Here is an 11,263-nt window from a genome sequence, read left to right as displayed (position 1 = left end):
CTCGTGTTGCACTAACACAGGGTTAAGAATAAAGTTCCCATTTTCCAAAAAAGCATCATTTAACATTTTACCAACTACTCATAATTGCATAGTTAAAATCTATTATTATTATTACTATTCACGCCAACCTGGTTATGAATTGTGACTGATCTGGTAGGTAACAACAGTTAGCTGAGTGACAGAATTATGTAAGGTTTTTCAGTTTAGAGACAATGGGAAAAGAAGGTTTGTTGACTTGTTGAAAAGCTTCAGTAATTGCTCTTTGTGTCAAATATGAGCTCTGAACAACTTAGCGCACCTGCTAACTGGGAATGTTTGAAAGCAGACATTCTCAAACGTTGGGCATGAATCGAAATCATCCTAGGGACTTGTTAAAACACGGATTGCTGAACCCCATTCACGGAGTTTCCGATTCACTGTCTGGGGTGGAGCCATAAATCTTGATTTTTAATAAGTTCCCAGGTGATGCTGATACTGCTGGTTCAGGGACCACAATTCGAGAACTAGTGACTTAGAATAAGTGTCCCCTCTTTGGCAGCTGCTGACTCTCATGGAGTTGGAATGCAATATAATTAGGCTTGGTTTAAGTAGGCCACCTTAACAGCCAAATTCCCCAACCACTTTTTTAACACCTTACAGGTCAAGAGACTCAACGTTATTTCTGTTAGAAGGAACAAACTAAACCTCAGTGATGTAGGTTTTAAAGGAATATCAGTCAGTTAACTGTAGCATGCTTTTCAGTTTATGATGTCATGATGATTAAGCACATTAAGACTTCTTGGTGCTTGTCAGTATTTTTATGAAGTAATGGGGAAGTACATTCATCTGGGCTTTTCAGTCATTGGGTCAGTTCTTGAAATAGAGCGCTAGGAGGTGATGACCAGCAGGTGGCGCTCTGAGTCAGTTCATGGCGGCCTGAAGAGGGTGCAAGGAAAACACTAGAGTGCCTGCTTTAAATCCTCCAAGTAGGGTCCTCTTAACCACTTGTCATAAAATACCCTGAGACACACGTCTTGGAAAATCGAAGTGTCAAGCTCAGCATCTTTGCCACATTTCAAACTAGGTAATTACCTTCTCTCCCAAAGGGAATCTGTTTTATGTATTTGTGTCCTTTCTAGGTTACAGGTTTCCCAAAGGCAATGATCTTGCCTTCCGTTCATTCTGTGCAACGCTCAAGTGAAATGCAGGTTTTACAATAACAATTTAATTATTCTACATCCCTCTGAGCTACATGATGACCTGTTACATAATTGCTAGTAATATAGAAACGTGCCTGCCTGGTATAAACCCAAGCAATAAAGGCAAGTTTTTATTTGACCTAAAAGTAAATTGCTTATTTACTTCTCTGTGACAATATAAAAAGCTATTTTCCTGCCACCCCCAAATTGTGAGTCATTATCAAATAAACAACACTGCATTTTAGTCTGTTGCTTTTATTGTCTGCAGAATTTTTTTTAACTACACACAACAAATAGTTCGATATAATCTAAGATAATAAAATAGTTGAGCAACTTTTTGTTTTAGATTTACATTATTTGTATAGAAACAATCTGTGGAATGCCTCACCTCAAAAATGAAGGTGTCTAAAAACAGTGATTCACCAGCATTGCTTTAAATAATTGTTTGGTTAAAAGTTGCAGCTTCCATTCTCATCTGAAATCTGTCTCCATGCACTTTCCCTTGGGCCCAAAGCTTAAGGCCTTGGGAGGGTGGCCAAGAATAAAAGGATGACCACTCTCCTCTCTGTCCTTCTGGTGTGTGGAGGATGGTGACTGGGACGGGGCTGGTAGAAAAGCCAGGAAGGAAAGAAATCAATTGCACATCTTTAGTTTTCAAGGGTCAACATCCTAAGAAGTCCCTGCAGATGTGAAAGCCCTCAGCACCTCCTGCCACCCAGTGCGCCCTCACGAGCCATGTAGTTCCTACAGAGGGGGCCATAAGTTCTCCCTAAAGGCTATTGCTTCTGTCACATTTACATCTGGTCCCTTCCATATGTCACTAGGATGCTGCGTCTTGATGCCCAGTGAGAGTGTTCCTTCCCCTAAGAACTGCCTCACCCCACCCTCAAATCCCCCAAGTGCCTGTGAGTGAAGCCCCCCATGGAGACAGTGACTTCAGGGAAATGACTCCCCACTCCCTGGGGTGGGGGTGGGGATGGGAGTGGGGGTGGTACTTTGGCCTATATCATGCCGTTGATCTTAGTCCACTCATAGATGTCTTGTTCACACACAATGTCGGAGTTGATGAGGAGGTATCTGTCACCCACACAGAAATGCTTCTGACAGGCGGCACACTTGAAACATTCCAGGTGATACACTTTGTCTTTCACCCGCATGGTCATCTCATAGGCTCGGATCCGTTTGTCACAGGAGGCGCAGAGACCATCTTGGCCAAAAAGCCTGGAGAGAAAAGGAAGGAAAGCTAAGAAGACAGTGGCACCGGCGAGGCGGGGTAAGGGCTAATGCATGCATACAGCAGCTGGACTCTAAGATGTCAGGACGCAGGTGAGGTTTGGGCCCCGGGGAGAGCCTTTCTGAGAAGGGAGAAGGATTCTGGAGGAAGCGGGAGTCCATGTCTCTTGTGTTTGGTGTCAACTGTCCCTTCTCTGAGTTCTTTCCCTGCCCACAGCAATCACTCCATCCCTAGGTTGCCTTGGGCCCTCCTCTTTGGAACAGACCCTCAGCTTCAGTGAGGGTTAGGCATGTAGGGTGTGTACCTGGTGGAACATGTCAGAAGAGGAGCTCAGTCAACTCTGGAGGGCTTGTGGGGTCCTCTTTGAGAGGGAATTAACCAAGAGCGCAATACAATGGTCATCTTGCTGAGGGCCCAGATTCTATCATATTGAAGTCACTAATCCCACCTGTGGGAAGTGGTGCTGTGGGCTCCACCTTAAGCTACAAAGGTCCTTGGCACATGATGAAGTGCTGGGGCCCGGCTTCTGGGAGACACAGAGTTGGACAAAAGCCCAGGGTGCAGTTCTTCCTGCCTCAGAGATCTGGAGGACAAATGCATCTCTCCACATTGCGTGGAAGATATTTTTTCAAGGTCCTTGCTGCCTCATGGGCATGCATCTCTGGGGAAACTTCTCTTATGTGCTGACAAGACTCCTAAATTTCACCTGATCAGTTGCTTATCTCCAGTAATTATTCAGTGACCGGGGGTGGAGGGGACATACAAGGTGGGGACCAGAACCACCAAGGTGCTTAAAGTCTAGTCCTGGAACCAGTGTTATTGGTGTCACCTGAGAATTTTCAGAAATGCGAATTCTCAAACTGTCTAATTAAACCGCTCTGGGAGGCAGGCAGGAGACCCAGGAGTTTATGAGTTAATGCACGCTTATTTCCAGGTGATTGTGATGCAGGCTGAAGTTTGTGCAAGAGCAGAAAAGCACAAGTACTGGAAACAGAAGACTCGGATTCGGAGTCTAGGACAAGCCCTGAGTCCCTGAGTCACCCAGGTGATACCTGTTCCTCTGAGCTTGTGGAATGGCAGCTCGTAGCATCTAAGTCGCTCGGCTGTCAGAAACGGAGCATGCCAAGGCACAAACAGACCAGGGCGAAGCCAAAGCTGGCTCTGCTTTCACACAGCTCAGGCTCAGGCCCCAGCTCTACCAGTCTTGCTATAGGAAGGCGCACACACATGACCGCTGACTCTGTGAACAGGTCCTGTCCAGCTAAGGCCTTCAGGACTGTTTTAGGTGAATGTTTATTCTCACTGGACGTTCTCACTGACTTCAGAAAAGCAGAGAATTGGTGGGTACAGGGGAGAAATTGTAGGACATGAAGGCGGCTGATACATTCTGAAATATTTAGGCAAAATTAATGGAATCCAGAAGCTGTGGTCTGTGAGTAGAGAGCTTTTTCCTCGAGCAGGGGCCAACTAATTTCCCTGTGAATCCCACTCTCCATTTGAAGATCTCTGAGTGTTTTCAAAGCACCACCTGGGAGCAAACTCATTACTGGGGGAGAAGATTTTATCCCAAAGTAGCAGATGGTGGAGCTGCAGGGAAGCACCACATTGGAGGTCACAGAGTGGAAAGACAGTTCTGGCTTCCTGACTGTTCAGTAAGTTGAGTTTGGGCATGAGCAAGGAGAGATGGCTCACAAAATTGTGTGGGGAGCGAATTTACCTGCCTGGAGTGTGTGACCCTTCAGGAAGAAGAGCGCGGATTACCGGGAAGCTGGGGGAGACTTAACACACACCTGGCAGCAAATGGGGAGGAAGCAGAAAGGACAAACATTTGGAACACAAGTTCGGGTCCCAGCATCAGCTCAAACTAGCCAGATGCCCCAGGGCAAGTGACTTCTGCATCTTCAGCTATGGAGCCAGGGAGCCCTAAAGCCCTTTCCAGATCTGCTATTCTGAGATTCTATTCACAGTGAGAATAAACCAGAACCTGACTGACTAGTTGGAGGGCTCACCTCTGGCACCATGAGTGGATGCCTGAGGCTGGCGATTCCAGAAGCAGACCCTGAGGTGAGAATTTAAAGGTAAGCAAAGCTGTGATCTCAGGCAGAATCGCTGGGAGGGGAGCTCTAGCTTGATGGCAAGGCAGATCTGGGGTACAAGTCCAACTGGCTCTATCTCCAGGAAGGGGGGCAGGCTCAGTGCTCCTGGAAGTACCAGCCACTGGCCAAGGCCCTCAGGAGCCTGGGGGTGTGTGGCATTCTTGGAGGCTAACAAAGGCAGGTGCAGGCTGTTAAAGTAAAACCTTCCTAAGAGGGGCAGTTGGGGGAGGGGTGGCATGAGCTGTGCATAAGCATTGATGAAAATTGGTACAGAGGTCTGAGGGGCATCTAGACGGTCACAGGCACCAGCATCTACTGCCAGGGACCACGTGACAGAATGCAGTAGCCAGTACTGACATTCTGTATGGGGGTCTTGTGCTATTTGAGGCTCGGTCTGGCAAGGACTTGCCACAGGCCAGTCAGCCACTGGAAATCCTCAGGAGAAGAAGCTGTCCGAGGGGGTGGAAGGGCTGACTCCCATTTAAACAGAACCTGTTTAGCTACTCTTCAAACGTGCCTTTTTCCAAAACACAGCCAGCCAGATGTTAGAAACACAAGTAAACAAAAGCCCTGGGCGTCAGGACCACCTCTAAAGGAACAAATGATTTTTTTCCCTCTTTGGAGAGGTGTCACATCTTAAGCTTTCTCCTGCCCATTTTAATAACAATAATATAAATATTAAAAGATGACTGGAAACGCCTGCACTAACGCAGAGTTAATTAACATGTTGCCTAGGAATGTAGCAGGCAGAAGAATTATTTCATGTCACCAAGACACAAGTTAATTAACATTGGGTTCTCCCAGACTATTTTTCCTCTCCTTTTTAAAAATGGAAAAGATTAACAAGCCCAGGCAGCACTGGGTTTATTCTTGAATGTTATATAAAGCCATAGAGATAGGGAGAAGCCGGGCTCTTTTGACCTCACTCTATCTGCACTTCACTTAATAAGATTCAAATGATCTGACAGGGATGCAGGCGGAGAGCCCAATGGGAATCATTTACCCGTCTGCTTTCTGCACTGACTTGGCAAACTGGTAGCCAGCAAAATCATGTCTCTACGTCTCCCAGTTCTATTTTCTTAGTTCTATAACTAAGAACTCCCAGTTCACGATTATAATCATGATCATTGAAAACCATGTTTATTTTTCTGAACCACCAAATCTGCAAGGACTTAACAGGGAATTTGAGGGGGGGGGACTTATTCGTCAGCCTCTGAGTAAACAGATAAGGTTTCTTCACTAAAATCTCCCGCAAGTTTTCTTTTCTTTTTTAATGTTAAATGCTCTGAGGGCAGGTAAGGGAAGTAGAGCTGGCCTGGTCTGAACATTCCCACGGGTTGGGTGGTCCTGATGTTTTAGAGCTGCATGGCGCACAGACCCTCTGCCATAGGAAGATGGCAGGAAAACTGACAGCTACCCCCTTGAATAGACCTGACAGTAGAGAGCACAGAGTTATCTCCACAGCAGCTAATATGAAACTGGGATTCTAGAAGGCTCTAGGCAAAGGCACTCATTGCATGCTGGAAAATTCCCATGGCCAATATAAATAGTATGACCTGGGGTATCAGACATGTCCTTGGCTCCTGCCCCAATGGGAGCTGTAGAGTTCCTATTTTTCTTTCCCATTCATCCACCTCTTTGTTCATTATCATTTCACCAGGGTTAGTTACACAAGAAGCTGACATCTGATAACATGGGTCTGCTGGATCCAGCCCTCCTAAGGCTCACCTTCTCCTTGGACTCAGTCCTATTAGTCTCCCTACTTTACAGATGAAGAAATTGAGGTTCCTGAAGCCCGCACAACTTACTCGAGGTCAAAGAGCTAGAAACCAATGTGCCAGGCCTGAACTTGCCACTGACAGGTGAGCCCCAATTGGCTCCATAAAAGGCAAATGACAGAAACAGCCTGGAGAAAACATACTTCCTATTCTTAAACTTCTCATCACACTCTAGCGGCCAACCTCGATGTATCTCTGGGAGCATTAAGAACCTATCTTCAAACATACAAGTGGCAATACCCCCTATGTCTACTTCCCCAATGCTCTCCTTTGTTTGACACCGCAGAGCAAACTTGTATTCTGAATTCTGGGGTTTCTCTTTCTCTTGCCTTCAACATATTCGTCTTTTATCATAGAGGACTGTATTCCTGAGAACCTGTTCATCACATAGGAAGAAAAGTCAGTGTGGCTTCTGTGTGGGAAACTGAGGCTAGGCCTCGGCAGCCTGACCACCTTGGGCAGGTAGCAGGGCTGGGTGCAACAGACCTGTGCACCCCACCCCCACTGCCCAGGAGCTGAGGGGCAGATACCTGAGATAGTCTCTCCGGCAGAGCTTCCGGCCCAACTTGTAGTAGAGGCGCCGGCCCACCTCGCCCAGCCGGCACCCGCAGAGGTCACAGCTGAGACAGTCCTCATGCCAGTACTGGTCAATGGCCTTCAGGAAGTAGCGGTCCCCAATGTTCTGCTGGCAGCCACCGCATGTCAGCAAGGATGGGGGGATCTGTAGCACCTCATCTACTGGTTCCCTGCAAAGAAGACCAACTGTTACAGACAACCTCATCTGGTGAGACAAGAAATGGGGGGTTGGGCTCTCCCTGGTGGCACAACGGGTTAAAACACGGTATTATGAGGCTCTCCAAAGCCACTGCAGTATGAGTTCAATCCCTGGCCGTGATCCACATGGCACGGCAGACCTCTCCAGACCCGCCTGCTGCTCCCTTCAGCAGTGTACTTTGTCAGTCTGCCTGTTCTGCTCCCCACTCTGTCTCTGGTGAATCCTCTCACCCACCACACCTCTGGCCCGTACCCCAGTTCTGTATGCACAAATAAATATTAAAAAAAAAAAGAAATGGGGGGTCAAGAATCACTCTAGATCAAACAGGAAACTTCACTGCTGCCTTGTGCAGACATAGGAGAAAGGACAGCACCGCCCGCAGAGAGGCCCAGCCAGTCTTGGGGTAGGGTGGACGGGTGCCGGGCCTCCATCCTGGAACCAGTCAACTGTGGCTGGTGCTGCTCCCACCCCCAGTCCAGCCAGCACCATTCTGGTTTCCCTTCGATTTCCCACTCATCCTACTCACCTTCTCTATCTTCACGTACCCCTCCCCCCCCCCAAACCCAGGGCCTAAAGGCCAAACCCCAGAGGGCTGCCGGCTGCCAGGACACAAACTACCCCCGGATTAAAAGCATACAAATCCCCAAGCCTTCCTATCTGTATTCCTTCCCAACAACACAAAGGCAGAGGTGTGGAAGAAAGAACAATGTGATGAAAAATCATTTTAGGTTGTTTTTTTCAATCCAAAATAAAGGTTCTACCCAGCTATAATAGGATTTATCACTATTTTGTTTTTTCTTTACAGAAATCCCACATCCCATCCTTCTCACCAAATGAATCCTTGGAGGAAAATCTGAGGCTGAGAGGATTATTAAACTTAGAAAGGACACCAAATTTTTATAATGGCAAAGCTGATTTGGATAAAAGTTGACTTAGGGAAGAAAATGGGGGGCGGGGGGCAATGATTATCTTCAAGGAGGAGAAGGCATTGAAATAGCCTCTGAACATTTTAAATAAGAAACTTTATTTGCCAAAAGAAAACCAAGGGGTGGAAGGAAATGACACTAAGAAACCCTAATACCTGTTGGTGTGTCAAACAAGGGCTCCTTTGAACCTCATGCAGACACATATCTATTTTTTTTAAATCTACTATGATTTAAAAATGGACATGGTCCCAACTGTGAAATCCCCAAAGGGTGTTGCTCCATCAGGACGCTGAGGGCGTAAACCTAGGTCTCCCATGTCGAGCTGACATTCACTTTCCAGGTGACCTCATGCCTGTGCCCACACGGCTCAGCACCTGTGCGTTTAGGGGTGATGAGGCTCAACTAATCAGTGTTTGCAACACACTCTGACAGCTTTAGGTGACTGCAGAGCGCTTACCTCCCTATAGACACTGAGGGATGCTGTGCCCAAGCCCACGCCCCAGACAGAGAACAGGAGCCTTCTGGAGCTTATCTCTTTTCAAACAAGGAAACATAAAAGCCAAACTGGTTTGCTCTTTAAAAATCAAGATGTTAAACAGTTTCAAGAATTCACTGAAGCCTGACTTGCTTTTCTTTGTTTGCACAGGTTATCCAGGAGGATTTTCTCCCTTCTGAGAAGTAGCTGAGATCCCTAGTATTTGCACGTGCATCACCTCAGAATTGCATCTTTTCTCTTTCCACAGCCTCTGGTCTCACTCCGGGCTTCTGAAAACACTCCCAGAACCTCAACCACGCTGGGTGCCCCAATGCTGATGCTGCCAACCAACTGTGAAAGAGGAGAATTTGCACTTAGCTGGTGCAAAACTGCCTGGAATTGAAATGAACTGCTCTTGCTACTCACAGGGAGGCAGTAGGGGCCACCGATTGTACAGCAGAGGAAACCTCTGTGTTCATGAATTCTGGCTGTCTTCCTGTCAAAATGGTTCATCTGCATGTGCCTAGGCGAGCTTCTGGCTGTCATTTGGTGCTGCTGAACACCATGACCCTTTGAGTAAGTACACAATGATGCATCTAGCTGGATAGTGGTCTGCAGCAAAAGTGTTACGCAAAAGAGCAATTGTGATGGCCTGAGATGAGATAGGAATGGACAGGATAAGATATTGGCTCTATCTATCTTCCTATAATTAATGATAAATCACATTATCTTGGGAGGATGTTCCAAGCTAATAACTGAAGGGATTCACCTTCAAGTTAGGATTTTATATTTTCCTAGGGCCTATCTGATGATCACACCTGAGGATCACTTCAGTCTGGGTTTCTGGAATAATTTCTTGACAATTTCCAAGAAAGTGGGTGGGGGAAACTGTGCCAGTAATTTCTCAACTGGCTGCTCCATTTTCATCAGAGCCTGTCCTCACTGGGTAGGGGGTGAAGCGGCCACAGCAGGTGAACTTCAGTGCCTGCCTGCTATGTTGTGAAGCTGGATGTTTCAATTTTCTAATCTCTGAAAAATCACAAATTTTGAAAGGAGCAAACTTCCTTCAGGGAACTGAAGCCTACAGATTTATCTTCTAATAGAAGGTTTTAGTAACTAACTTTTGCTTATAGAAAAGGCAGAGGGCACTAGTTTACCCACATCACTCTTATTGTATTCCTACGGGCTTGCCCAGGCTTTGAAACTCAGGGCTGAGTGGTAATGCAAGATTTGTAAAAATTCAACCCCTTGTTTGCACAGACATATTCTTTTAAAAAGGAATGTTACTTTTCTCCTGAGAATTTGTTTAAGGAAGCTGGATTTTTTGTTCTTACAAACCTAGCTCCTTATAGACCTGCTGTCTTAACCTTCAAGACTGAACGGTGATGTTTATATTCTCATTGGATCATGGCACTTCCTGTGTTTTATGAGAACATGCTGAGCTTTTACGCTGGTGACTGAGGGTAAAACCCAGGTATATAAACACCACAGATGGGGGTGGGGGAGGGCGACTTCAATCAAGAAAACACAATTCTTTTAAAGCAAAAGAAAGAAAGAAAACAAAACAAATGCCTCTTAAAAGAACAAATGGACAAGTCATTAACCAGCTCCTTTGGTCTGAGTAACAAATCCCTTCAAAGGATTAGAGGGGGACTTCAAAGGAATAAAAATTCTCAAAACCAGACAGCTAATGAATCTTAAAAGGGCATTTGTGTTGATGGGAAAATGATTATCTTTAACATCCCTTTCTCCCCACGTTAACACTGAGCAAATGGGCTAGGCACAGGCTGGGGAGTAGGAACATTCCGGCAAAGGCTCTTCAGAACACTCGGTTGCCTGATCCCAGATGCTTTTGAGAATATGAAAAATGCTATGAAACTCTGCTACCCAGAAAAACTCACCTGTAAGCAAAAGGGGGCACTAACTTTCGAGGTTCACCGCCCCCGCGAGGGACTTCGAGGGGAGGGGTTACAGATGGAACAACTCCACGTTCTGCCCTAAAGTCTCTCAAGGTCTTAGAGCTGCTAGGTGGACGCTCGGCTCCCTCACCCGCCACCCCTGGCGCGGCAGGCGGCCTCCCGCCCTGCAGACCCGGAGTGGGGCCGTTCGGTAATCGGGAGGCCTCCACTTGGCATGCCCCCCTTTTCCCAGGATCAAGTGGACAAAGAGAGCAAGAAGGGAGGAGCTGGGGCGGGGGGCGCAGAGTCAAGCCCTGAACGCTCTTGGGACTGTACCTGCGCGCCTCCGAGCTCCCCCTGTGCCTCCTCGCGTGTAAACTTTCCGGCCCGCGGTGGCTTTGGGGAACGTCCCGAGTGGTCGGGAGGGGCCCGCAGAAGCGCGGAACCGACCCCCACTGCCAGCCGCCCGCAGCCCGCTCCTCTCCCGGCGCCCCAGACGCCCTCCGAGAGGGAGGGGGAGCCCGCGCCAGGCGCAGAGGGCCGACGCCGCCCGCGCGCACCTGGAGCCTCGGGGTCGGCCGCCGGCTCCCCCCGCCGCCCCGCGCGCGAGGCCGTGGGCAGCTTGGGTGACGGGGCAGAGTCGCCACACTTACTCAGACGGGTCCAGGCTCTTCCTCTCGATGGCCGAGGACATTGGGGAGGGAGGTGGCGTGCCAGGCAGCGGGGGCGCTCCCTTTGTGGCGCGGGGCTGGCCGGCTGCGGGGGCTCGGACCCCCTCGGGTGCTCGGGCGCCGCCGCCGCTCCTGCGCCTCCTCTTGCTCCGGCGCTCGGGATGCGAGCTCGGCCCTCCGCGCTCAAGGACAGTCGCCGCGCTCCCTTCAAACGCCAAAGAGAGAGAGCGAA

At 48.2% G+C, this 11,263-nt stretch overlaps 1 protein-coding gene across 1 annotated transcript in view; it reads right to left on the bottom strand.

Annotated features, from left to right (window-relative positions):
* Positions 1–1,436: 1,436 nt before the first annotated feature.
* The window catches only part of LMO2 (LIM domain only 2 (rhombotin-like 1)), a 58,416-nt gene continuing 48,589 nt past the window's right edge, over positions 1,437–11,263 (bottom strand). The window contains exons 4-6 of the mRNA XM_012725186.1: positions 11,014–11,236; positions 6,817–7,032; positions 1,437–2,399 (exon numbers count right to left, since the gene is read on the bottom strand). Coding sequence (XP_012580640.1) covers positions 2,180–2,399; positions 6,817–7,032; positions 11,014–11,236 — 659 coding nt within the window. The 3' untranslated portion in view covers positions 1,437–2,179. The remainder of the gene's footprint in view (positions 2,400–6,816; positions 7,033–11,013; positions 11,237–11,263) is intronic.

Source organism: Condylura cristata, unplaced genomic scaffold (genome assembly GCF_000260355.1).
Source record: "Condylura cristata isolate star-nosed mole 26May11 unplaced genomic scaffold, ConCri1.0 scaffold00015, whole genome shotgun sequence".
In the NCBI taxonomy this organism is placed as follows: domain Eukaryota; kingdom Metazoa; phylum Chordata; class Mammalia; order Eulipotyphla; family Talpidae; genus Condylura; species Condylura cristata.
The sequence above is the reverse complement of the archived record's forward strand: the minus strand, read 5'-3'. Positions and strand labels throughout refer to the sequence as shown.